General features: G+C 39.7%; 1 protein-coding gene across 1 annotated transcript; it reads right to left on the bottom strand.

The window, feature by feature from the left end:
• Positions 1-18,961: 18,961 nt before the first annotated feature.
• HOXC8 (homeobox C8) lies at positions 18,962-27,581 on the bottom strand. Its single transcript, XM_058861167.1, has 2 exons — positions 27,111-27,581; positions 18,962-19,368 (listed from the first exon to the last, which is right to left on the bottom strand). The coding sequence occupies exons 1-2, from the start codon at positions 27,544-27,546 to the stop codon at positions 19,073-19,075; spliced, it is 732 nt and encodes a 243-aa protein (XP_058717150.1). The 5' UTR covers positions 27,547-27,581; the 3' UTR covers positions 18,962-19,072.
• Positions 27,582-27,585: the final 4 nt, after the last annotated feature.

The following is a 27,585-nucleotide window of genomic DNA, read 5'->3' on the forward strand; positions in this document are numbered from 1 at the left end:
AGGGATTTCATCATTTCTTCGGGGGGGAATTTACGAAAATTCATCAAATTGGGGGGAGCGCCCCCCAAAAAAAACACAAAAAATGGGAAAAAACGGGGAAAAAACCCCAAATTCCAGCAGGAAAATTGAGTTTATTCCCCCCCAGCCCAGCCTGGTTTTGCTGTGAAAACCTCGAGATTTGGGCAGCTCTTAATTAATTAATTCCAATTAATAAATTGCTGGAGTTCTCCTCCTTTTTCCCCCCGGAATTTCGGAGTTTGGGGTTGGTTTTTATTTTTATTTTTATTTTTTTTGGAGGGTTTGGAGTTTGGATTCCGGCGCCGCGTGGGGAGGGGCCGGCCTGGCTCCGCTCGCTAAAAAATGAGATTTTTTACCCCAAAAATCCCATCCAGAACACAAAAATAATTCCAAAAAACCACATTTCCCCCCCAGAATTCTCAATTAAAACCCCTCCTGCTGCTTTAATTTAATTTATTTTTAATTTAAAGCTCCTCACCCGCCTTGATTTTGGCCCTGAGTGGATAAAAAAAGGGATTTTAGCGCCCGGAGCAGCCCAGACGAGGCTTTTTTTGGGCCTTTTTCCGTTGGTTTTTCCCATTTTTCCCCTTTTTGGAGGTGGAAATTGATTTTATTCCATTTCCCCGCTCGCTTTTGGGGAAGCGCAGCAAAAGTTTGGGGCGAATCCTCGGAGTTTTGGGGCAAAAATAGAGAATTATTATTATTATTATTATTATTATTATTAATTCTAATTATTTAGGGGGGTAAAAAAAGGGAAAAAAATTCGCTTTTCTCGCTGCTTCAATCCCTCAGCGGCCGGAAAAAAAAATTCCAGAGATTCCGAATTAAAAAAAAAAGGTGGAAAAAAAATCAAAAATAAAGATTAAAAAAGAGGAATTCTTGGAATTGTCCAAACACGTCCAGGGCTGGGAGAGGAGCACAATAAAATCCGGATTTTTCTCATTTTATCCCCAGGCTCCAAAGCGATTTTGGGGGAATTTAAAGTGATTTTTTGGGTTTTTTTTGGGGGTGTTTTGAGGGGTTTTTAATGGAATTTTGCCTGGATTGGGGCAGGGGGAGGGGAATGATTTATTTCATTTTTTTGCTCCTGCTCAGATTTATTGGCGAAATCCCAACAAAAGAGGCTCCAGGAGAGGGGAAAAAAAAAAAACAACCCAAAAAAAAATCTCCCCGTGGAAATTTCACCCCCAAAACAACAAAAAAATCAAATTTTAACAGGAAAAAAATCGACCGGAAAAAACCAAACCCCGCCCTCCGCCGAGTTTGGGATAATTAATTTAATTCCCTGATTAAAACTGATTAAAACTGATTAAAACGCCCCAAAACGGCCGGGGGAAAATGGATAAAATTCAGATTTTAAAGCCCAAAAGCGGCGGTTGCTCCGTGGGGAACGGGAATGTTCCCAAGGGAGGTGAATTTGGGATGAATTTGGGGGTTTTTGGTTTAATTTCCTGCGGGAAAATCCCGATTTTTTGGGTCTAAAAGCCGCAGGGGAAGGATTTCCTGGGAAATCAACAAAATCCGAGCTTGCTTGGAAATAATTGATATTTTTATATTTTAAATATTTGGGGTGAAATATTCCCGAAAATCCCCAAAAATTCCAGGAGGGGGGAACGGGAGAGGGGCGGCCGTGACGTCACGGGGAGATTTTGGGGCTAAAAACCCCAAAAATTCCGATTTTTCCATCGGTGCCGCCGATGGGGGCGGGGTCCAAAAAAAACCCCAAAATTTGGGGTTTTGGGGGAAAATTCCCGCGTGAAAAATCGCTGTTATTAGTAAGAAAAATATATATATATTGGGGGAAAAAATCCGTTTTCTGCTTTATTTTCACCCAAAGCAGGCGGAGATGGAATGGCAGGGAGGCGGCAGGAAACAATAACAGCAATAATAATTCAGGAAATAATAATAATAATAATAATAATAAATGATAATAATAATAATAAAAAGCGCTCTAATGAGCGTTATTTATTTTTAAGGCCGGGACGGACGCGTTTCTTCGGGGGTGGATTTATCCATTTCCAGCAGAAATTCCCAATATTTCAGGATTTACTTCAATAATTTTGTTTTTTAAGAGGGGAAAAAAAAAAGAGGAGCCGGGGCTGTTCCTTATCAATTTTGTTCCTTATCGCTTTTTATGGCTCGGGGTGATTTAAAAGCCGCGAGCGGAACGAAAGGGTCGTAAAAAAAATGTTAAAAAAACCCAAAATCCGTCCCCAAAGGCGGCGGGAGGGAAAAGCGGGAATTTTTCATGGATTTGGGAATTTTCGGGACGGGGAAATGGGGAAAGGTTCAAGGGGAAAATTCTGTAAATTGAATTTTTTGGGGTGGAAAAGGGAGGGTTTGGGGGCTCTGGAAGTTTCGGGGGGGGTTGATCGCCCCTTCCCCAAATTCCCCAAAATTCCCCAAAATTCCCCAAATTCCCTCCCTTTTCCAGCCGCAATTCCCAGCGGGAAAAAACCAAAAAAATGGGGAAAAAAACCCCAAATGCAGGCCCGGAACAGCCCCAGGCTGGCGAGTTTCTGTCACTTGGTGGCACTGTTCAAATCCAGCCACCAAAATCCGCCCCAAAAATCCCAAATTTCCCCTCCCGGAGCTCGGGGGGGCCGATCCCAAATTCCGGGAGAGCCTCGAGCCCCAAAAATTCCATTTATCGCCGCTTTTCAGGCGCTTTTGGGGTGGATTTTCCCTTTTTTCTCAGGGATTTTTATTTTTATTTTATTTTATTTTTATTTTATTTTGATTTTTTTGCGGTTTGGGGTTTTTTTGGGATTTTCTCCGCCCGCCCCCATTGAAGTCCGGCCCTTTGAGGCTTTGGGACAAAGGGATTCCCAGGATTTACAGCCAGGTGCGTCCCCGAGGCCCCCGAGACTGCGGCCAGACACCGCAATTTGGGCCAAATTCGCCTTTTTTATGGTGTTTGTGTCTGGCCAAACCCCGGGGGGGAGACGGGGCCGCTCCTCCCACCCTTTTCCCCTTTTTTTTCCTTTTTTTTCCCTTTTTTCCCCATTTTTTCCCTTTTTTTTCCCCTTTTTTTTCCCTTTTTTTCCCCATTTTTTTCCCTTTTTTTCCCCTTTTTTCCCCCATTTTCCCCTTTTTTCCCTATTTTTCCCTTTTTTCCCCTTTTTTCCCTTTTTTCCCCCATTTTTCCCTATTTTTCACTATTTTTTCCTATTTTTCCCTATTTTTCCCCATTTTTCGATATTTTTCCCTTTTTTCCCTTTTTTTTCCCTTTTTCCTCCTTTTGTCCCCTATTTTTCTCTATTTTTCACTATTTTTTCCTATTTTTCCCTTTTTTCCCCCATTTTTCGCTATTTTTCCCTATTTTTTCCCTTTTTTCCCCCTTTTTTCCCCTTTTCCCCCTTTTTCCCCCTATTTTCCCTATTTTTTCCCTATTTTTTCCCCTATTTTCCCTATTTTTCCCAATTTTTCCCTATTTTCCCCCATTTTTCCCCATTTTCTCCTTTTTTCCCCCCAGATTCCCCCGACCCGCCGGAAATATTTTGAATTCATCACCGATTTTAGCCCCGAGCGCTGGAAAATTCCATTTTTGCCTCGCATTTTTCTCTTTTTTTTGTGTTTTTTTTTATTTTTCCCCCTCTCCGGGAGAAACAGCGACAAAAACCCCGAAAATCTCCCCAAAAAAATTCAAATATCGGGAAAAACCCATCCCCAAATCCCATTTTCTCCCCTGAGCGATTTTTAAATTCACTTTTTGGGATTTAAATCGGAATTTTTGGGAGCTCCGCTCGCCCTCATTTCCTCCCCACTCCCCGAAATTCCTGAAAAAAAAAAAAACCCAAAAATTCCGTTTTTCACCCCAAAACTCCGGGATGGAACCACAACTCCCCCAAAATCCCATTTTTTATGGAAATCACCCCAAAATCGCTTCCTGGAGCCCCAAACCGCGCTGAAAATCCCAAATATTCGGATTTTTCCTCCTTCTCATCCCGCGATTTTTGGGGAATTCGGAGAAAAATGGGAAAATCCCTTTTTTTAATCATTTCTGGCCCTTCCGGGAGTTTTTATTTTTATTTTTTTTGGGGTTGGGTTTGGGTTTTTTCCGAGTTTTTTTTTCAGGATTCCCTGGGATCGCCCCCGCGCTGGGATTTGGATTTATTTTGGGTTATTTTGGGTTATTTTGGGTTATTTCGAGGTTATTTTGGGGTTTATTTTGGATTATTTTGGGGTTTATTTTGGGGTTATTTTGGGGTTTATTTTGGGTTATTTTGGGGTTATTTTGGGGATATTTTGAGGTTATTTTGGGCGTTTTTTGGGGTTATTTTGTGGTTATTTTGGGGTTATTTTGAGGTTATTTTTGGGGTTACTTTGGGGTTATTTTGGGGTTATTTGGGGTTTTTTTGGGGGGTTATTTTGGGGTTATTTTGGGGTTTTTTGGGGGGTTATTTTGGGGTTATTTTGGGGGTTTTTGGGGGGTTATTTTGGGGTTATTTTGAGGTTTATTTGAGGTTATTTTGAGGATATTTTGGGGTTATTTTGGGGTTGTTTTGGGTTTTTTGGGGGGCTATTTTGAGGTTTATTTGTGGGTTATTTTGAGGTTATTTTTGGGGTTTTTTGGGGGGTTATTTTGGGGTTATTTTGAGGTTATTTTGGGGTTATTTTGAGGTTATTTTGAGGTTATTTCGGGGTTATTTTGAGGTTATTTTGAGGTTTATTTGGGGGTTATTTTGAGGTTATTTTGAGGTTATTTTGGGTTTTTTGGGGGGATTATTTTGGGGTTATTTTGGGTTTTTTGGGGGGGTTATTTTAGGGTTATTTTGAGGTTATTTTGAGGTTATTTTGAGGTTATTTTGGGTTTTTTGGGGGGTTATTTTGAGGTTATTTTGAGGTTATTTTGGGGTTATTTTGAGGTTATTTTGAGGTTTATTTTGAGGTTATTTTGGGGTTATTTTGGGGTTGTTTTGGGTTTTTTGGGGGGCTATTTTGAGGTTTATTTGAGGTTATTTTGGGGTTATTTTGGGGTTGTTTTGGGTTTTTTGGGGGGGCTATTTTGAGGTTTATTTGGGGGTTATTTTGAGGTTATTTTGAGGTTATTTTGGGGTTATTTTGAGGTTATTTTGAGGTTATTTTGGGTTATTTTGGGGTTATTTTGGGGTTATTTTGGGGTTTTTTGGGGGGTTATTTTGAGGTTATTTTGAGGTTATTTTGAGGTTATTTTGGGGTTATTTTGGAGTTATTTTGGGTTTTTTCCGGTGATTCCGCCCCCGCGCTCGGGGCGCTCCCATCGCGTTCAATAAAAATGGAAATTTGTTCCTCCGCTTGCACAATTTGAATTCCCGGCCAATTCCTCACCTCGAGGAAAATGGAAATAAATCCTGGAAATCAACGGCGGTGCCTCGATTGCGCTGAAATCTTTATTTTCTCTTCAATTTTCCTATTTAATCTTTATTTTCTCTTCAATTTTCCTAATTAATCTTTATTTCCTCTTCAATTTTCCTACTTAAATCTTTATTTTCTCTTCAATTTTCCTATTTAATCTTTATTTTCTCTTCAATTTTCCTACTTAAATCTTTATTTTCTCTTCAATTTTCCTATTTAATCTTTATTTTCTCTTCAATTTTCCTAATTAAATCTTTATTTTCAGTCGAATGTCCCCATTTAAACATTTCCCACTGAATTTTTCCAATTAAATCTTCATTTCCCATTGAATTTCCTCCTTTAAATCTTCATTTTTCCCACTGAATTTTCCTAATTAAATCTTTATTTCACATTGAATTTTCCTATTTAAGCCATTATTCCCCTCTGAACCTCCTTATTTTATTTTTTCACCTTTAATTTTCTCATTTAAATTTCTTTCTGTTCGATTTCCTCCTTTAATCGACTTTTCTATGTGATTATCTCATTTCATCTCATTTTGTATTTAATTTTCTCACTTAATCTGTTTTTTCTATTTCATTTCCTCATTTAACCTGGTTTTTAATGGATTTTTTCTCATTAAATCTCTTTTTCTATGGAATTTTTCTCATTAAATCTCTTTTTCTATGGAATTTTTCTCATTAAATCTCTTTTTCTATTTAATTTTTTTTCATTTAATCCACTCTTACATTTAATTTTTTAATTTAATTTTTTCCTATTTATTTTCCTCATTTCATTTTTTTTGTTTTTTTTTTAATAAATTTATTTTTAATTTATATATATTTTTTTTTATTTTTTTTTTCCCCCCGATTTAATTTTCCAGGCGCCCGATTCCATCTGAGCAATTCCCGATTTTCCCTCAATTCCATTTTCCCGCCCCGATTTAATGGGAGCAAAAGCCGCGATTTCCGTCAATTCCCAATAAATCCACATTACAGCAAATTAATTCCCTCTGTTTCCAGCGGGATTAACCCAAAAAAAAACCCAAAGCAGGAGAAAAAGGCAGGAAAAACCCAATTTCCAAGGATATAAATCATCCCCTGATCCCTGCCCCACATCCCAAAAATCTTCCTCGCTTTTTCCACCAAAAAACCCCAAAAAAAAACCTTAAAAAATCAAATTTTTGTGGTTTTTTGGGGGAATTCAGGCCTGGAGAAGAGGAAGAGGGAGAGGAGCAGGAACAGCGGAATTTTGGGTTAAAAAGTGGTGAAAAAAGGCAAAAAAAACCCTCCTGGAAACTCCGATTTCTGTCATCATGTGCTTCCAATAAACGCTCATTGTTTGCTCATAAAATTCTCTTTACGACTCCGCTCCCCCGGCCACAAAACCCGCGGAAATCGGGATTTTTTTTTTTCCTCTTTTTTCCCTTTTTTTCCCTTTTTTTCCCTTTTTTTCCCTTTTTTTTTGGCCTCCTTTTCCCGCATTTTCCACCCCGAATTTTTGGGGTTTGTCCCGCCTTTGGGGGGAAATGAAAAATTCGGGATAAAATCGGGGGAATCCGAAATTCACCGGGAAAAAAAAGAGGGAAATGGGAAAAAATGGGGGAAATGGGAAAAAAAAAAGGGAAAGGGAGAAAAAAGGGAAAAGAGGGAAAAAAAAGGGAAAAAAAGGGAATAAAAAGGAATAAATAGGAATAAATAGGAATAAAAAATGAATAAAAAAAGGAATAAAAAATGGAATAAAAGGGAATAAAAGGGAATAAAAGGGAATAAAAAAAAGGAATAAAAGGGAATAAAAAAAGGAATAAAAGGGAATAAAAAAAGGAATAAAGGGAATAAAGAAAGGAATAAAAGGGAATAAAAGGGAATAAAAGGGAATAAAAGGGAATAAAATTGAATAAAAGGGAATAAAAGGGAATAAAAAGGAATAAAAGGGAATAAAAGGGAATAAATGCTCGGCGGCGCTGGCTCTCCCGGATTTCCCAAAAACCCGATTTTTTTGGGAATTTTTTGCTTTGTTTTGGGGTCTCCCCCCCCTCTTTTCCCATTTTATTTTTTTTTTTAGGAATTCTCGCTGGATTTCGCTTCCACCCAAAAGCGGCGGCGCCAAAATTCCAACCCCACCCCCCCCGGGAATTCCAGGAATATTTGGATTCCCGAGGTTTTGTTTTTTATGGAAAATCGACCCAAAAGCCACAAGAACAACAACAAAATGACGTCATCGCAAAAAAACGGCGGCGCGGAAATTCCCAGAAACCCCAAATTCACTTTTTTTATTTCTTACACCAAATCCCCCTTTCCCAGAGCCCCCAGAATTCGGGAATTTCCCCCCAAAATCCCCCAGAATTCCGGAATTTCCCCCCAAGATTCGGGAATTTCCCCCCAAAATTCAGAATCGCTCCCAAAATGCCCCAAAATTCGGGAATCTCCCCCTTAAATGCCCCAAAATTCAGGAATTTCCCCCCAAAATCCCGGAATCTCCCCCAAAATTCAGGAATTTCCCCCCAAAATTCAGGAATCTCCCCCAAAATTCAGGAATTTCCCCCCAAAATGCCCCAAAATTCGGGAATTTCCCCCCAAAATTCAGGAATTTCTCCCCAAAATGCCCCAAAATTCGGGAATTTCCCCCCAAAATTCAGGAATTTCTCCCCAAAATGCCCCAAAATTCGGGAATTTCCCCCCAAAATGCCCCAAAATTCAGGAATTTCTCCCCAAAATTCAGGAATTTCCCCCCAGAATCCCCCCCGGTTTTGTTTTCCAGCCCCGAAGTAACAAAATTTGGATTATTTTTATTAAAACGCGGCGGATTTGGGGTGATTTGGGAGGAAAATGGGAATTTTTCGGGGTGAGGAGAGGGGGGAGCGGCTCCCGAGGGGAATTTTGGGGTTTTTGGGGAATTTTTGGGGAATTTTTGGGGAATTTTGGGGAATTTTTGGGGAATTTTTGTGGAATTTGAGGCGATTCCCGAGGGGTTTTCCAGGGAAAGGGGAGGGATCAGGGATGGGAGGGGGAAGGGACGGGAATAAAAAGGGTCGGGATTTAAACCTGGGAGAAATTCTGGGAGAAAGGGGAGAGGGAAAGAGAAATGTTTAAAAATCAAAATAAAATGAAATTTAAAAAAAAATTAAGAATAAAAATTAAAATAAAATAAAATATAAAGAAATGAAAAGGAATAAAATAATAAAAATAAATAAAGGATAAATAAATAAAGTAAAACATAAAATAAAATGTAGAATAAAATAAAATACAGAATAAAATAAAATATAGAATAAAATAAAATATAGAATAAAATAAAATGTAGAATAAAATAAAATGTAGAATAAAATAAAAAATAGAATAAAATAAAATACAGAATAAAATAAAATATAGAATAAAATAAAATGCAGGATAAAATAAAAAATAGAATAAAATAAAATGCAGAATAAAATAAAATATAGAATAAAATAAAAAATAAAATAAAATAAAATACAGAATAAAATAAAATAAAAAATAAAATAAAATATAGAATAAAATAAAATATAGAATAAAATAAAATACAGAATAAAATAAAGTAAAAATGGGAATTAAAAAGGTACATTCACAAAAGGAAATTTAAAAGGAAATATAAAAGGAAATTTTAAAATGAATCAATGAAGGAAATGAAAGAAATCTGCATTAATGTGGATATTAAAAATAGGTTTTAAAATATAAATTAAAAATGGGGATGAAATGAGAACCAGAAAGAGAAATCAATTCATAGAAATCAACAGAGATAAAAATAGGAATAAAGTGAGAAACACAAAGAGAAATTAAATGTGAAAATTAATAGAGAAATAAAATATAGGGGTGAAAATAGGGATGAAAATAGGAATAAAAATAGGAATAAAAATAGGAATAAAAATAGGAATAAAAGAATATTTTAAAAATAGGGATAAAAAAGAAGGAAATTGAGAATAAAAAAGGAAATAAATAAAAATAAATTGATTTTTCAGAGGGGGGAAGGGAAAGGGGCGGCCCCGCACTCAAATCCAGCCCCAGGAAAATTCCCGGCCTTGGATTCAATTCCCAAAAACTCCCGGAAATTCCCCCAAAAGCCCCCGGGATTAAATCCCAGGAAATTCCATTTTTGGGGAGGATTCAGCGGCCAAAAACGGCCCCAAAATTCCCGAAATTCCGCCCAAAGCGAGGCCCGAGCGGAGCTTTGGGGCCCAAAGGGTTAAACCTTAATGAGCTGCATCGCCATTAACGCCTTCATTAATTAATTGCCTTAATTAAACTGGAATCCGGGCCCTGGGGGGGGAGGGGACCTGGGAAATGCAGGAAAATCCTGGAAAATCCTGGAAAATCCTGGAAAATCCAGAAAATCCTGGAAAATCCTGGAAAATGCAGAAAATCTCTGGAAAACCTTGGGAATCCAGGAGATCCCTGGAAAATCCTGGAAAATCCTGGAAAATCCAGAAAATCCCTGGAAAACTTTGGAAAATCCAGGAAATCCCTGGAAAACCTTGGAAAATCCAAGAAAACCCCTGGAAAGTCGTGGGAAAAAATCTTGGAAAAGCTCTGGAAAATCCCGGAAAAGCTCGGGAAAATCCCGGGCCGAGGGGGCTGGGAGGGCCCCGGGGCTCTCCCCAATTAACAGCAGCTCATTAATTAACAGCAGCTCATTAATTAACAGCAGCTCATTAATTACGGCCCTGCCCGCGCCGCCGCTCCGCGCATGCGCAGCTCCCCCTCCCCTTCCTCCCCCTCCCGTCTCCCTTTTCCCACTTTTCCAACCCGAAATTCCCCAAAATCCCATTTTTCTCCTCCTTTATCCTCATTTCTTTTTCCCCTCCCTCATTTTCCCGCCCTCTCAAATCTCCTTTTTCCATTATTTTTTATTTTAAATTTTATTTTCCTTTTTTTTTTGGTCGGTTTTTTTTTCGGGAGGAAAAATCGGATTTTTGGGGTTGTTTTTTTCCCTTATTTTTTTTATTTCCCAGCATCAAAACCCGAATTTTTTTTTAATATATTTTTTCCCGGTTTGGTTTTTTTTTTTCCTATATATATATTTTTTTTTTTTTTCCTTTTCTCCGCCTCGCTCCTTCCCCCGCCCGCCGCATCATCATCATCATCATCATCATCATCCTCCCCACCATCCTCCTCCTCGCGTTGCGGATCATTAATCGCGGCTCTGAACCAATAAGCGAACACTCACCGAGCTCCCGGCTGCCCCTTCCCTCTTTTTCCGACTTTTTTTCCTCTTTTTTTCCCTTTTTCTCCCTTTTTCCGGCTCCGACGACACCAAAAAACCACAAAAAAAAAAAAACCCCGAAAATTCAAAATACAGCGCGGGGAATCTGCGAGGAACCGGGGTTTTTTTAGAGATATTTTTATAGCAAAAATAGGATTTTTTTTTGGCGTTTTTGGGGGTGGAAAAATGGGGAAAAAAAAGCGGATTTTGGGAGCGCCCCGCGCGCAGGGAGCGCTGAGCGGGTTTGGCCCCGGGAGGAGGAGGAGGAGGAGGAAGAGGAGGCGGCGACAGCAGTAAAGTCATTAATGCCAAAATGCCCAAAGGAACAGAATTCCAAACCCGGGGAGACGCGCGGGGAGCGGGAAAAAAAGGGGGGCCGGGATTGGGGGGAAAAAAAAGGGGGAAAACACCCGGAAAAAATCAATTTTAAAATATATATATATATATAAAGAGATTTTTTTTTTAAAGGGGAAAAATGGTAATTTAAAAGTAATTTTAAAATGATTCTGAGGTAATTAAAAATAATTTTAAAATAATTAAAAATAATTTTAAAATAATTCGAAATGATTTTAAATAGTGTAATGTCATTTAAAATAATGTGATGTAATTTTAAATAATTTAAAGTGATTTAAAATCATTTTAAATCATTTAAATAATTTAAAGTAATTTAAAAGCATTTAGAATCATTTAAAATCATTTAGAATCATTTAAAATCTTTTAAAAATTATTTAAAATGATTAAAAATGATTAAAAATAATTAAAAATAATTAAAAATAATAGAAAATTATAGAAAATAATGGAAAATAATAGAAAATGATGGAAAATAATACAGAATAATAGAGAATAATAGAAAATAAGAGAAAATAAGAGAAAATAAGGGAAAATAAGAGAAAATAAGAGAAAATAAGAGAAAATAATAGAAAATAATAGAGAATAATTTAAAATAATTTAAAATAATAGAAAATCATTTTAAATAATAGAAAATCACTTTAAATAATAGAAAATAAATTTAAATAATAGAAAATCACTTTAAATAATAAAAAAACATTTTAAATAACAGAAAACAACTCCCGAAAAATCCGAAATAATTCCAAATAAACAAAACCAACGCCAACCACCCGCGCGGCGCCGCCAACACCGCGAACCCCCCTATACCAAAAAACCCCGAAAAACCCAAAAATCGCATTAAAAAAACCCCAAAACGCAGGGAAAAGGCGGAAAAATCGCAGCGAGCCGCGCGTCCCCTGGCACTGGCTGGGCTGTTGAAGGCGAGGGAAGTGCGGAAGAGGCATCGCAGAAATCACAATAAAAAGTTCACGTTCATGGCTGGAGTCCACATGACTTCCTGCGGCCAATCCAACTTGGGATCCAGTCGTAAACTTTTATTGCTCAGCTGTAAATTTTCCGCAAACAACCAGGAATGCGATGCATTTTTTTGTGACGAGTGCAAATGCCGCCGTCTGTCGCCATTTTTGCCCGTCCTGCCCCGATATTCCCATTTTTTTACCGCTTTTTGCCGCTTTTTTCCGGCCTTTTTTACCCCTTTTTCACCCCCCTTTTCCCCGCTTTTTGATGCCACTTTTCCCGCTTTTAATCCGTTTTTTTCACCCTTTTTTTACGGTTTTTTTAAGCTTTTTTTCCCCCTCTTTTTAAATCACTTTTTCCCTCTTTATTTACCCCCTTTCCCCCCTTTTTTCCCCATTTTTTCCTCCTTTTCCTCCCTTTTTCCCCCTTTTTTACCCCTTTTTTACCCCCTTCCCCCTCTTTTCCCCCCCATCTTTCCCCTCCTTTTTTTCCCCCTCTCTCCCTTTTTTTTTAACCTTTTTCCCCTCATTTTTAACCTTTTTCCCCCCATTTTAACCTTTTTCCCCCCATTTTAACATTTCCCCCCCCATTTTAACCTTCCTCCCCCATTTTTAACCTTTTTCCCCCATTTTTAACCTTTTCCCCCCATTTTAACTCCTTTTTTCCCCCATTTTTGACCCCTTTTCCCCCCTTTTGCTCAAATTCCCTCCCAATCCTCGACCCCCGCCCGGGTGGGAATTGAATAAATTGAATTTCCAGCCGGGCTTTGGTTTCATTCTCGTTTCTCTCTCCCAGATTTTCCCGAAAGTTCGGCCTCTCCTCCTTAATTTTCATTTCCTGGTGGGAATTAATTGGGAGAAAGGGCGGGAGAGCGAGGGGGGGGAAAAGGAGAAAAAAAAATTTAAAAAGCAGCGCTTTTTATCCCCGAAAAAAACCGATTTAAAACGCGTTTAATTCAGTGGGAAAGAAAAGCAGAGCGAGGGGGAAAATCGGGAAAAAATTGGGAAAAAATTGTGAAAAAAATGGGAAAAAATCGGGGGAAAATCGGGGGGAAAATCGGGGAAAAAATTGGGTAAAACTCAGGGAAAATCGGGGAAAAATCAGGGAAAAATGGGAATTTCGGGCCCCCCGCATTTCCCTCCCCGGCCTGGGCGTGGCCGCTGCCGATTCCTCTCCCAAATTCCCATTTCCCACCTTTTCCACCCCTTCCCTCTCCTCATCCCGCCTGGAAAAGCCAAAATTCCCCCCAAAATCGGAGCCGGGATTTTTCCCGAATTTCCCTGGCTGGGATTCGCTGTCCCAAAGAAAAATTCCAATTTTTTAATTTTTTCCCCCCTTTTTTCCCGCTTTTTGTGCTCCCGAGCCGGGGCCGTTTGAGGCGGAATTTCTGATTTTTATTTCTATTTTTATTTTCGCTTTCATTTCTATTTTAGTTTCAATCTGAATTTCAATTTTTATTCTTTTCCCGTGTGATTTTTATTATTATTTTCCCCCCTTTTTTTTTCCACCCCTGGGGCGTGGAAAGGGCTGGAAAAATCTGGATTTGGGAATAGGAAATTCCCTTTTTTTGGCCGTGGCGAGGCCTGTTCGGCGAGGCCGCCGCGGATCCTCCTCTTCCTCCTCCTCCTCCAAACCCAGAGCCGCCTCTTCCTCCCCAAAATCCCCTTCAAACCCCCAAAATCCTCCTCAAATACCCCCAAAATCCTCCTAAATCCCCCCAAAATCCTCCTCAAACCCCCCCAAAACTCCCCCCAAAATCCCCCTCAATTCCACCCCCGAAACCACCAACAACCGCTGTAAAAAAAACCCCAAAAATTCAAAATATTCCCATTTTTTCCCAAAAAATATTCCCAAAATATTCCCAAAATATTCCCGCTTTACCCCCCCGGGTAATTAATTTAATTTTAATTAATAAAACAGCCCCGGGAGGTGGCGGGGGGGGATTTATTTGGTTTTTCTTTTCCCCCCGCGTGTCTGCGAAGGACACAAAGGTTTTAACGCCACCGGATGGACGGGAAATTCCCTTTATTCCCTTTAAAACCACCAATAAATTTTATAACAGGTAATTAAAAGTTACGAGGGGGGAAGCTCCGAGCTCAACAGTTCCCGAGCACAAAGGAGATTTCGTTTTTCCACCATAATAAATTCCAAAATGGGGAAAAAAACCCCAAAAAAACTCCCAAAAAAAAAAGGAAATTTTAGTGCTAAAAGTAACCCGGGAGCGAATTTTTATTTTATTGCCCACCAAAATCGCCTGGCAGGAATTAACGACGGGGTTTTAAACAGCGGGGAAATGGAAGAAATTTATTTATTTTTATTAAAAAGCCGAGAATTTGAAGGGCGAGCTCAAAACCCGGAGCCCAAGCGAATAAAAAAAGCGCTTTTCCCTTTATTTTCATTTCTCATTTTCACCCCCTGATCCGCCCCTCCCTTCCCCGCCTCGATCCGAGAGAAAAAAAACCGAAATAAAATTAAGATCTCGTTATAAAAAAGGGAATTTAACGCCCCAGAAATTCGTTGTCTCGCCGATATTCGGGGGCAGAATAAAAAATAAACGGATTTTTCCCCTCTAACGGCCGCATTAAAGCGCGATTGGATCGTAAATTAAAGCGGGGATGGAAATTTCTCCCAACTCCGGGAAAAAGGGGGGAGAAGCGGGGAATGGGATTGGTCCATAAAAAGCTGGGAATGGGCCGATATTTCTTATTCCCGGCGGCGGGGATGGGTTTAATTCCCGCAATTCCGGCGCCAGGATCGTTCCGCGATAAAGAAATTGCGAGCGGCGAATTTCCCTCGAATTAAATCCCCCCATAAAAACCGAATAAAAACCACAAAAAGCCCAAAAAAAAACCTCATTTTTTAATTTTTTTGTGTTTTTTTTTTCTCCTCCCTTTTCTACCCAAGCGGAATCGCCTCGAAACGAGGCGAAAAATCAACATTTTCACCCCCCCTAAAAAATAAAGAGCGGGCGGTAATTCCATCATTTCGCGCCGGGATAAATGGCACGGCGGGTTTGGGGCTTTAAAGATGAAAAATGGGACGCAAAATTCGCTTTTTTCCCCTTTTATTGTTATTATTTTTACGCTTTTTGATGAGTTCTCCGTCCCTCCCCTCCCCGAGCCTTGTAAAGATAATTCTGAATTATTTTCGCGGCGATAAAGAGGAAAATGTTGATTTTCCCCCGATTTTTTTGCCGCTTTTCCGGGGTTTTTTCGCCTCGAAAAGCGAAAGACGGGAAAAAACTCCCGGGTGGAAAAACGGGAGAAATATTCCCCAAAAATCCGCTTTTTTCCACACAAACCGCGCATTTGCGGCTGATTCCGCCCTCCCCTTCCCCAAAATCCAGAATAATTCCCATTTCCAGGCGTTTTTATGGGGTGAAAATTTGGGATTTGGGAATTTGGGGCAATTCCCGGGCGGGCGGGATCCCGCCCCTCTCAATTCCCATTTTTTGGGTTTTTTTTTCCTCTTCCCAACCCCATTCCAGAGCCAAAATCCGGCTGGAAATGCCCCAAAATTCCCGTCCTCGGGAGATTCCCGATTTTCTGCGCTGCGGGACTTCCAATTTTCCCTTTTTTTCCCTTTTTCCCCCGTTTTTTCCCCATTTTCCCCTCATTTTTCCCTTTCCCTGAGCCGGCATCCAGGAATTCCAAACCTTTTCCATCCCGGGAATGATTTGGATCCGGGAATTCGCTCCTTTCATCAATTCAAAAAATAAAAACCGGGAGCGAGGGTGGAAAAAATGGGGGAAAATGAGCGGAATTCGGGGGAATTTGGGGAATATTCGGGAATTTTCCTCCTCTTGGAAAAGGAGGGAAGAGCCCCGCCAGGATTTTGGATTTGGGGAATAAAATAAAAATAAAAATGTTAAAAATGGGAAGAAGGAGGAGGGGAGGGAAAAAAAAACCCATAAAAGTGGGGAAAAGCGGGATTAATAGCAATAAAAATATTATTATTATTATTAATAATTCTATTAATAAAGTGCTTTATGTGCAGAGGGGAGGAATTTTAAAAAAAGGGATTTTTTTTCCCCACGGCGGGGAAAGAAAAGACCCAAGGAAGGAATAAATGAATAAATTAATAATTCAATAAATCCATGGAAACGCCACATTCCCTTTTTTTGGGTTTTTTTGGGAAGCGTTTTCCCCCCGGGATCGGAACCTCCAAAATCGCCGCAATTCCACCCAAAATTCCGGGCGCTTTCTGCCCCATCCCGGTTTTTTATCCCCCCAAAAATAGAAATTCCCGATTTTCCCCTTTTCCAGCCCTCCCAGAGGCGACAGAAAAGCTCCAAAGCACCAAAATCTTTCAATATTCGGATTTTATTGGGTTTTTCCCGACAATGAACAGAGAATTTCCCGAGGATTTGATTTTTCCTTTCGCTGCTCCTCTGGCCGGGGGAATCCTCAGGGCAGGACCCGAATTTGGGCGGTTTTACCCCAAAAAAAGGCGCAGTTTTTTATTTTTGGTGGCGGAACAGAGCCAGGACCGCTCCTTTTCCACCTTTTTATTCGGGAATCGGGAGAATTCCCGCACTCGCCACCGACACAACACAAAAAGTTGCTTTTTTTTTTCCAAGATTTTCCCTCTTTTTTTATTGATTATTATTTTTTTAAATCTCTTTTTCCCCAGGCGGAACACGCAGAACCACGAGGTCGCTTCGTTATTTTTTATTTTTTTGTCATTTTGTTTTATTTTCATCATCATCATCATCATCATCATCATTATTCTGTACATAAAACAAACGACGGAATTATAATTTTTTTTGTTGTTTTTTCGCGTTTTTTCTTCTTTTTTTCGGTTTTATTTATTTTTATTTCATTTTTATTTCCTCCGAGCATGAACAGATAAAAGTCAAGACAAATAGATAATAACTCTACATTCAGTGCAATTGATTCCTACGCTACTTTAAAAGCACAATAAAATAATACAAATGTGCGTTCTCAACTAGGCAGTTTCAGTTGTTGGGATTTTTTTTTTTTTAATTTTTTTTTTGAATTATTTTAATTTTTTTTTATCATTTTTTCATCATCATCATCCTCAATTAATTATTCCCAAGAAAATAAGCAGCAACAAACGACAATAAAACCGCAATTACAAATACTTCCAAAGCATGACTCCTTCTATAGGTAGTGATAAGTACAATACAAGGTTTTTCTTAATTATTAATTAATTATTATTATTAATTAATTATTATTAATAATATTAAATTTTTTTGGCTACTTAGTAGCCTGCACCGGGGCTCGTCGCCCTCCCGAATTCTCGCTTTTAAATAAAATTTCGGGAGCGAAATCCCGGATCTGGAAGGCCCCGGTTGCTTAATTAGGGTTTGATAATTAAATTATTGCAGGTTTTCCCTTCTTTAGGTAGTACAGGAAGAACTTGGAGCGCTCGCGGACGGGAAAAAGGCGGAAAAACGGGAAAAAACGGGAAAAAACGGGAAAAAAGTGGGGAAAACGTGGGGAAAACACGGGAAAACACCGGGGAAATACGGGAAAATATGGGAATATAGGGGAAAATAGGGGAAAACATGGGAAAATATCGGAATATATGGGAATATATGGGGAAATACGGGAAAACTTCCTGGGCAGGGATTCCCAAAAAAAACTCCTGGAAAAAGGAGCCGGATCCAGGTGAGGGCAACCCCGCAGGGAAAAGGGAGAATTCCAGGGAAAAACCGGGAAAAATCCCCCTGGGGGCGTTCGGGAGAGGAGCGGGGGGAAAAAAACCTCAAAACCGAGAATTTCCCCCCAAAAAAGCGGCGGGAAAAGCCAAAGCTGGTGAAATAAATGGAATTTTGGGGGGAAAAACTGGGATTTCCCTCCCAGCCCACAGGAGGGATTGGGATAAATCCATTTTTTTTTTTCCCGGTTTTTTTATTCTTCATCATTTCGTTTTTAATCCTCATTTTTTTCCCCCTTTTTGGGGCGTTTATGGAATAAAATAATAAATAAGAGGGTGAGGGGGGGAAAAAAGGGGGAAAAAGGGAAATTTCTGCGCCAAGAAAAGCTCCCAAATCCGGATTTTTAGGATGGAAAATTCCATTTCCCTGGGTTGAGGCCTGGGATGATTTTCCTTCAGCGCAGAATTTCAGTTTTAATCCCATTTTTTTCCCCCCATTTATGGAAATGAAAAAATGGGGGGAAAAAAGCGGGAATTAGGGAAGTTTCCCTGCCCATAAATCCCAAAAAAACGGATCCCAAATTGAGATTTGGGATCAGCCCCAGCCCGGATTAAGGGCTCGGTTTTGCCGCATAATCTCGGTTTTAATCCGATTTTTTTTTCCCCAGTTACGAAAACAAAAATAGGAGGGGAAAATCTGATTTAAAAAAGGGGGGAAAAGGATAAAAAAATGGGGAAAAGTGATTTAAATAGGGGGGAAATGATAAAAAAGGGGTGGAAGAAATTAAAAAAAAAGGGAGAAAAGGGATTTAAAGGGGTGGGAAAGGTGGGAATTATAAAAAAAAGGGGGGAAAGGAGAAAAAGGAGGGAAAAGGGGGGAAAATGAAGAATAAAAGGGGGAAATGATAAAAAAGGGGGGGAAAATGATAAAAAAGGGGGGAAATGATAAAAAAGGGGGGGAAATTATAAAAAAGGGGGGAAAATTATAAAAAAGGGGAGAAAGGATAAAAAAAAAGGAGGGAAAAGGATTTGAAAAGGGAAAAAATGATTTAAAAGGGGGGGAAGGATTAAAAATGGGGGAAAAAGGGATTTAAAGGGGGGAAAAGGGATTAAAAGGGGGGAAAAGGGATTTAAAGGGGGGAAAAAGGGATTTAAAGGGGAAAAAAGGGATTTAAAGGGGGAAAAGGGATTTAAAGGGGGAAAAGGTATTTAAAGGGGAAAAAAGGGATTTAAAGGGGGAAAAGGGATTTAAAGGGGGGAAAAGGGATTAAAAGGGGGGAAAAGGGGATTTACAGGGGGGAAAAGCGATTTAAAACAGGGAAAAAATATTCTAAAAATTGGAAAAAAATATTTTAAAAACTGGGGAAAATTATTTTGAAAGGGGAAGGGAAAGGATTAAAAAAAATCGGAATAAACGGCGGAAAAGAGGGGGGAAAAAAAACCCTAAAAAAAAATGAAAATCCAAGGCAGAAGGGGAAGTTTCCCCCGGCAATAAAAATCAAGAAGCTGCCAGGTAGCTCCACTCCATAAAAGCGAATGACCGCAGTAAAGGCCGCGATTTATCCTCCGCCATAAAAACGGGAATAAAAACCCCGCGGGCGGCTCAGTCCTTGCTCTCCTCCTTCTCCTCCTCCTCCTTCTCCTCTTCCTCGTTGCCTTCCTCCTCGTTTTTCTCCTCGTCGCGCCCGGCCCCGGGCAGTTTGTCTTTGTTGTTCTCCTTTTTCCACTTCATGCGCCGGTTCTGGAACCAGATTTTCACCTGGCGCTCGCTCAGCCCCAGCGCGTGCGAGACCTCGATGCGCCTCTTGCGCGTCAGGTACGGGTTAAAGAGGAATTCCTTCTCCAGCTCCAGCGTCTGGTAGCGGCTGTAGGTCTGGCGGCCGCTGCGCCGGCCCGGGGCTGCGGGAAAATGGGGAAAAACGGGGGAAAAAAATTGAATTTTTTGGTAAAAAAATAGTATTTTATTTTTTTTAATTTTTATTTTTTTTAATTTAATTTTTTAAAAAATTAGTTTCGAAATAATTCAATTTTTAAAATATTAAATGGGAAAATTTGGTGTGAAAGGATGTTGGGAAATGGGGAAATGGTGAAAGAAAGGGTAAAAAAGGAGGTAAAAATGGTAAAAATAGTAAAAAGGGAGGTTAAAAGGGTGAGAAGGGAGGTAAAAAGGGTAAAAAGGAGGTAAAAAGGTAAAAAGGAGGTAAAAAGGTCTGTAGGTCTGGCGGCCGCTGCGCCGGCCCGGGGCTGAGGGAAAATGGGAAAAAAAAAGGAATTTTTTGGTAAAAAAATATTATTTTTTTTAATTGAATTTTTAAAAAAATTAATTTTAAAATAATTCAATTTTTAAAATATTAAATGGGAAAATTTGGTGTGAAAGGGTGTTGGGAAATGGGGAAATGGTGAAAGAAAGGGTAAAAAGGAGGTAAAAGGGGTAAAAAACGAAGTTAAAAGGGTGAGAAGGGAGGTAAAAGGGTAAAAAGGAGGTAAAAAGGGTAAAAAGGAGGTAAAAAGGTCTGTAGGTCTGGCGGCCGCTGCGCCGGCCCGGGGCTGAGGGAAAATCCGGGAAAACGGGGGAAAAAATTGAATTTTTTGGTAAAAATATAGTATTTTATTTTATTTTATTTTTATTTTATTTTTTTAATTGAATTTTTTAAAAAATTAGTTTCGAAATAATTCAATTTTTAAAATATTAAATGGGAAAATTTGGTGTGAAAGGGTGTTGGGAAATGGGGAAATGGTGAAAGAAAGGGTGGAAAAGGAGGTTAAAAGGGTAAAAAAAGAGGTAAAAGGGTAAAATAGGAAGTTAAAAGGGTGAGAAGGGAGGTAAAAGGGTAAAAAGGAGGTAAAAAGGGTAAAAAGGAGGTAAAAAGGTCTGTAGGTCTGGCGGCCGCTGCGCCGGCCGGGGGCTGCGGGAAAATCCGGAAAAACGGGGGAAAAAAATAGAATTTTTTGGTAAAAATACTATTTTTTATTTATTTTTTGAAATTTTTTTTAAATTTAATTTTTTTTAGAAAATTAATTTTAAAATAATTCAATTTTTAAAATATTAAATGGGAAAATTTGGTGTGAAAGGGTGTGGGGAAATGGGGAAATGGTAAAAGAAAGGGTGGAAAAGGAGGTAAAAATGGTAAAAATGGTTAAAATGGTAAAAAGGGAGGTTGAAAAGAGGTAAAAAAGGTAAAAATGGAGGTTGAAAAGGTGAGAAAGGAGGGGAAAGGGTAAAAGGGAGGTAAAAAGGGTAAAAAGGAGGTAAAAATGATAAAAAGGAGTAAAAAGGGTAAAAAAGAGGTAAAAAGGGTAAAAAGGAGGTAAAAATGATAAAAAGGAGGTAAAAAGGGTAAAAAGGAGGTAAAAATGATAAAAAAGAGGTAAAAATGATAAAAAGGAGTAAAAAGGTTTTTAGGTCTGGCGGCCGCTGCGCCTGCCCGGGGCTGAGGGAGGGAAATTGGAAAAAAAATCAATTTGAAATTTGAAAACATTAAATTTGAAGGAATTAAATTGGAAAAAAATTGAATTTGAAACAATTAAAGGAAAATTTTGCCTGGAAGGATGTTGGGAAACGGGGAAATGGTGAAAAAAGGGGGAGAAAGGGGAGAAAGGAGGGAAAAAGGGTAAAAAAGAGGATGAAAGGGTAAAAAAGGAGGTGAAAAGGTGAGAAAGGAGGTAAAAAATGTAAAAAATAAGGTAAAAAGGGTAAAAAAGGAGGTTGAGAGGGTGAGGAAGGAGGCGAAAAGGGAAAGAAATGGGGTAAAAGGGTAAAAAATGAGGTAAAAGTGTGAAAAATGAGGTAAAACCATAAAAAATGAGGTTAAAAACCCCAAATAGCGAAGCAAAAACTCCCCCCATTAAAACGAATTTAAAACCCCAAAGAAACGAGGCCAAAAAAACAAAGAGAAAACCCCAAAAAAACCCCAAAACCCAAAAAACGAAACCCCAAACCCCCCTGGAAAGAGAAAAAGACCCAAAACCCCCAAAAATCACAAAAACCAACCCAAAACACCCCAAGAAACCCCAAAATCCCCACAAAAAACCCAAATAAACCCCCAGAAAACTAAAAAAAAAATCCTAAAAGCAACAAATAACCTCCAAAATAACCCAAAATAACCCAAAAAAAACCCAAAATAACCTAAAAATAACCCCCAAAAAACCCCAAAATAACAAAAAAAAACCCCAAAATAACCCAAAAAACCCCAAAATCCCCCCAAAAATCCCGGCCAAGGTCCCCTCCCGTCCCCGCCTTCCCCTCCCGGGCGCCTTCGCTGGGCTCAAATCCCCAAAATTCGCTTTTTTCGCCCTTTTCCCACCTGGAATTCGCCACTTTGGGCCTCTCTGAGTCCCCTTCTTGCCCTTTTTTACCATTTTTACCCTTTTCACCCATTTTTAACCCATTTTTTACCCTTTTCACCCCTTTCCTCTCCCCATTTTTACCCTTTTCTCGCCAATTTTCACCCCCTTTTTTCCCCTTCCTTACCCATTCCTCACCCCCATTTTTTCCCCTTTTCTCACCCCCTTTTCCCCCTTTTATTTTTCCTTTTTTCCCCATTTTTTGCCCATTTTTTACCGGGTTATCCCCCATTTTTTGCCCATTTTTTTGCCCATTTTTTGCCCATTTTCTGCTCGTTTTTTCCAGTTTTTCCTATTTTTTGCCCGTTTTTTGCCCAATTCCCCCCATTTTATTCCCATTTTTTGCCCAATTCCCCCCGTTTTTCCCCCATTTCTTTCTCATTTTTTGCCCAATTCCCCCCGGTTTTTTCCCATTTTTTCCCATTTTTTGCCCAATTCCCCCCGGTTTTTTCCCATTTTTTCCCATTTTTTGCCCAATTCCCCCCGGTTTTTTCCCATTTTTTCCCATTTTTTGCCCAATTCCCCCCGGTTTTTTTCCCTTTTCGTGCCCCAGAGCCGCGGGTTCGATTCCCGGCCCCGGCTCGTGTCAAGCTCACGCACGGAGCCCCTTCCCCAAGGGAATCCCAAAAATTCCCTTTTTCCCAGGAAAATGGAAATTGTTCCGCAGGAAACCCCCGCCAGCCCCTCCAGTCCTTCTTTATTTTGATTTTATTTCATTTTTCCCCCTTTTTTCCCCATTTTCCTTCATTTTATTTCCTTTATTTCTCTCTTTCTCATTTTTTCTCCTTTTTTTTTCTCTTTTCCCCTCATTTTTTCTCCTCCCCTCCTTCTCATTTTCCCTTTTCCCTTCAATTTTCCGCTCTTTTTTCCCCCTTTTCCCTTTTTATTCCCTTTTCCCCTCATTCTCCCTCTTCCCCCCTTTATCCCCTCATTTTCATTCCCATTTTTCCCTTTTCTTTCCCTTTTTTCCCCATTTTTCCCGATTTCCCCCCATTTTTCCCAATTTTTCCCAATTTTTCCCAATTTTTCCCCATTTTTCCCAATTTTTCCTCATTTTCCCCCCATTTCCCCTCCCCTTTTCCTTTCTCCCCCCCAAAACTCCCCAAATCCTTTTCCTTTTCCCAACTTTCACCCCAAAACTCAGGAAAAGGGGGGGGGAAGGGAGGGGGGGGGCCGCTCCTTTTTGCCCGAATTCCTCGAAAATCGCGATTTTCCTCCTCAAAAATCCCGAGGGTTTTTCCTTAGGCAAAAAAGACCGAAAATGGGGGGAAAAAATGAGGAAAAAATCGAATTAAACGAGGGAAAAAAATTAAAAATAATAATAATAAACCAAAGTCAAGATCTGAGGCTGCAGCCCCCGCGCTTCCTCCGGCGCTAATGAGAAAATCAATTTATTTTGGGGTAAAAAAAGGGCAAATCCGGCTGGAGCCGCTCCCGCTCCCTCCAGGTCAAAGCTGGGATAAATAAAACAAAAAACCCGATTTTTCCTCCCGCCGGCAGCCGCAATTCCTCGCTTTTTTCCCCTTTTTTTGGGTTTTTTGGGGTATTTTGGAGTCGGGAATTTTCCAGGTTTTGCCGGGGGTTGGGGTGGAGCTGGGGGAGGAATTAAATCCCCCCCGGGGGGCCCCAAAAAACCCCAAATTCCCCCCAAAATAAACCCTCACCTGGTTTGAATTACCCGCAGCCTGCCCAGCCTGAAATTTGAATTATTTCCCTCATTTTCCCGGCTGAAAGCTCCGGGATTATTTTGAATTTCCCACTCTTTTCCTTTTTATTGTTAAATTTGATTATTTTGGGGGTGCGGGGGGGGGGGGTGTTCATTTTTAACCCCATCCTCGCCGCCCCAGGCTGAATTTTAATTATTTTATCCCCCGGAGGCGTGAAAAAACATTAATTAATAGCGATAATAACGGCGAAAAAAATCAAAATTTCAATAAAATCCGAAGTAAAATCAATTAAAATGTGAATAAAAAGCAGGGAATCCTCCGGGTGAGCTCCCAGCTCCCGGCTGGGGGTAAAAAAAGGGCATTTGTGACATTTTAAAGAGCGCTGCTCTTATCAAGATGCAAAAAACCTCGTGGGAGCCGTATCTTCCTGCCAATCCTCCAGGCAAGCCATAAAAAACCCCCAAAAAAACCTAAAAAAGGGGAAAAAATTAAAAAAAGACGCCGAGTTTTAATTTTAGCGCCGTTTCCGGGGGTTTTTCTTGAAAAAAATTGAATTTAAAGGTTTAAAATTTGTGTTTTTTGAGGGGAATCTCCCTCGGTTTGGGGTTTTTTTATGGGGGGGGATGGAAAAAATGGAATTATTTGAGGGAAGGAATGATTGTTATTGTTGGGTTTGTTTCTATGAATGTAAATTGGGTTTATTTATGGGGAGCTGGGGGTGGGATTTGGGTCGGGAGAGGCCGGGATTTTGGGGTAAAGGCTCGGAATTTTGGGGTAAAAGGTCAAAAGTTTGGGGTTAGAGGCCGGAATTTTGAGGTGGAAGAATTTGGGGGATGAAAGGTTTGAATTTGGGGATAAAAGGTCTGAAATTGGGGATAAAAGGTCTGAATTTGGGGATGAAAGGTCTGAATTTTGAGGTAAAAGGCCGGAATTTTGGGCTAGGTCTGAATTTTGGGCTCAAAGGCCGGAATTTTGGGCTCAAAGATGGGAATTTTGGGATCAAAGTTGGGAATTTCGGGCTCAAAGGTGGGAATTCTGCTCAGCACGCGGCATTCCAACATCTCCACACACTCCCAGACACACACACAGCCCCCAAAATCCCCCAAAATCCCCCAAAATCCCCAAAAACCAACCCAAACAACCCCAAAAGGACTCAAATAACCCCAAAGCGACCCCAAGAGCAGCAGAAAGAGCCCAAAGGACACCAAAACCAACCCAAAAACCACCAAAACCAACCCCAAAACCAACCCCAAAACCACCAAAACCACCAAAACCAACCCAAAAACCACCAAAACCAACCCGAAAACCAACCCAAAACCACCAAAACCAACCCCAAACCACCAAAACCAACCCAAAACCAACCCAAAACCAACCCCAAACCAACCCCAAATCAACCCAATCTTCCTTTTCTTCTCCTTTTTCTCCTCATTTTTCCCTCTTTTTGCTCCTTCTCATTTTTGACTTTTTTCCCTCTTTTTCTCCCCAATTTCTCGTCTCTCTCCTCCATCCGTCGCTTCTCGCAGCGCCCAAAGGACCCAGACCCAACCCAAAAGCACCAAAACCAACCCAAAGTCACCAAAAATCACCCCAAAAGCACCAAAACCAACCCCAAACCACCAAAAATCACCCCAAAACCACCGAAACCGACCCAAAAAACCCCAAAACCAACTCCGAACCACCAAAACAACCCCAAAAAACCCAACCCAACCCAAAGACACCCAAACACCACCCAAAAAAACCTCAAATTCCACCCTAGACCACCAAAACCACCCCAAATCACCAAGAAAAACCCCAAAACCACCAAAATCACCCCAAAAACACCAAATCCACAGAGAAAAACCCCAAAACCACCAAGATAAACCCCAAATCCATCCTAAACTCTCCATGAAAACCCCAAAACCCACAATAAAAACCCCAAACCCAAACACCACAAGAAGAGAATCCCCAGCCCACCCCAAAAGCACCAAAAAACCCCAAACTGACCCCAAAAGCACCAAAAAACCCCAAAGTCACCCCAAAACCACCAGGAAACCCCAAACTGACCCCAAAAGCACCAAAAAAAACCCCAAAGTGACCCCAAAAGCACCAAAAAACCCCAAAGTCACCCCAAAACCACCAAAAAACCCCAAAGTGACCCCAAAACCACAAAAAAACCCCAAAGTGACCCCAAAACCACAAAAAAAACCCCAAAGTGACCCCAAAACCACCAAAAAAACCCCAAAACCACCAAAAAAACCCCAAAACCACAAAAAAACCCCAAAACCACCAGAATAAGCCCCAAAACTGAAGCCAAAGCACCAAAAGCCGCCCCAAAGTCAGGATAAAAACCCCAAAACCACCGGAACCGACCCAAACTGACCCAAAATCCCCCAAAATCCCCCAAAGCCCCCCAGAACCCGGGGGGGGCCACAAAAAACACCCCCAGCAATAAAAAAATATAAAAATAATTAAAGTTCAATTGAGATGAGATGAGATATGAAATTAAATGAGATTAAATTAAGATGAAATAAGATAAAATATTGTAAAATAAAATAAAAATAAAATAGACCAAAATAAACCAGACATAAATATCATAAAATAAAATAATAAAATACAATACAATACAATACAATAAAATAAAGCAAATTAAAGCAAAACAAGGCCAGACCAAACCAAGCCCAGCCAAAATGAAATAAAATACAAGACAAGATAATAAAATAGAATCGAATAATAAAATAAAATATACAATAAAATAAAATAAAAAATATACAATAAAATAAGATAAAATAAGATAAAATAAGATAAAATAAGATCAAATAAAATACAGTATAATAAAATAAAATAAAATAAAATAAAATAAAATAAAATAAAATAAAATAAAATAAAATAAAATAAAAATACTAATAAAATAAAATAAAATAAAATAAAAATATAATAAAATAAAATACAGTATAACAAATTAAAATAAAATAAAAATATAATAAAATAAAATACAATATAACAAAATAAAATAAAATAAAATAAAATAAAATAAAATAAAATAAAATAAAATAAAATAAAATAAAATAAAATAAAATAAAAATATAATAAAATAAAATACAGTATAACAAAATAAAATAAAAATATAATAAAGTAAAATACAGTATAACAAAATAAAATAAAATAAAAATATAATAAAATAAAGTACAGTATAACCAAATAAAATAAAGTAAAAATATAATAAAATAAAATACAGTATAACAAAATAAAATAAGATAAAAATATAATAAAATAAAACACAATAGAACAAAATAAAATAAAAATACAATACAATAAAATAAAATAAAAATATAATAAAATAAAATACAATAAAAATATAATAAAATATAATAAAATAAAATAAAATATAACAAAATAAAATCCAATATAATAATATAAAATCCAATAAAAATCCAAAAAAATATAATAAACCAAAATCCAATATAACAAAACCAACCCTAACAAACCCCAATAACCCCAACAAACCCCAATAACCCCAAACCCCCCGCATCCCCCCATCCCCCGGGTGTCCCCGCTCACCGTGCGGCCGCATCCAGGGGAACCCAAACCCCAATAACCCCAATAACCCCAATAACCCCAGTAACCCCCCGCATCCCCCCGTGCCCCGCTCACCGTGCGGCCGCATCCAGGGGAACATGAGGCTGGGCGAGGAGCTCTGTGAGAGGTGCCCGGGCTGCGGCTCGGCGGGGGCGGCCCCGGAGGATTTGCAGTCTCCGAAGGGTCCCGGGGGCTGCTCCTGCTGCCCCCCGTACAGCGCCTGCCGCGGCAGCGCCTCGTACCCGTAGAACTTGGAGGCGTCCCCGTGGCACGCCAGGGCACAGGGGGGGCTCTGCTGGTAGCCCGAGCCCGAGATGCCCCCCGAGCCCGGGTGGAAAAACTCCTGCACGTGGTGCGAGGGGTGCTGGAAGGACGGAGCCGCCGCCCCCGGGTACAGCACGGCCGGGCTGCGCCCCACGCCCTGCGGGAAGCGGCAGTCGTAGTAGGTCGGCTCCAGGGAATCGCCGCCTTTGTACTTGGAGAAGAGCGGGTTCACGAAGTACGAGCTCATCACCCTCGCATGCAAATCCCAAAGTTAGAATAACTGAGC

This window comes from Poecile atricapillus, chromosome 35 (assembly GCF_030490865.1).
Source record: "Poecile atricapillus isolate bPoeAtr1 chromosome 35, bPoeAtr1.hap1, whole genome shotgun sequence".
In the NCBI taxonomy this organism is placed as follows: Eukaryota; Metazoa; Chordata; class Aves; order Passeriformes; family Paridae; genus Poecile; species Poecile atricapillus.

What these genes read in the sequence shown, in the direction of transcription:
- HOXC8 (XM_058861167.1), bottom strand. Translation starts at nt 27,546, where the DNA reads ATGAGCTCGTACTTCGTGAACCCGCTCTTCTCCAAGTACAAAGGCGGC. An exon ending in CCCCTGGATGCGGCCGCACG is followed by an intron (nt 19,369 to 27,110) that starts GTGAGCGGGGCA and finishes ATTTTCCCGCAG; the next exon opens with CCCCGGGCCGGCGCAGCGGC.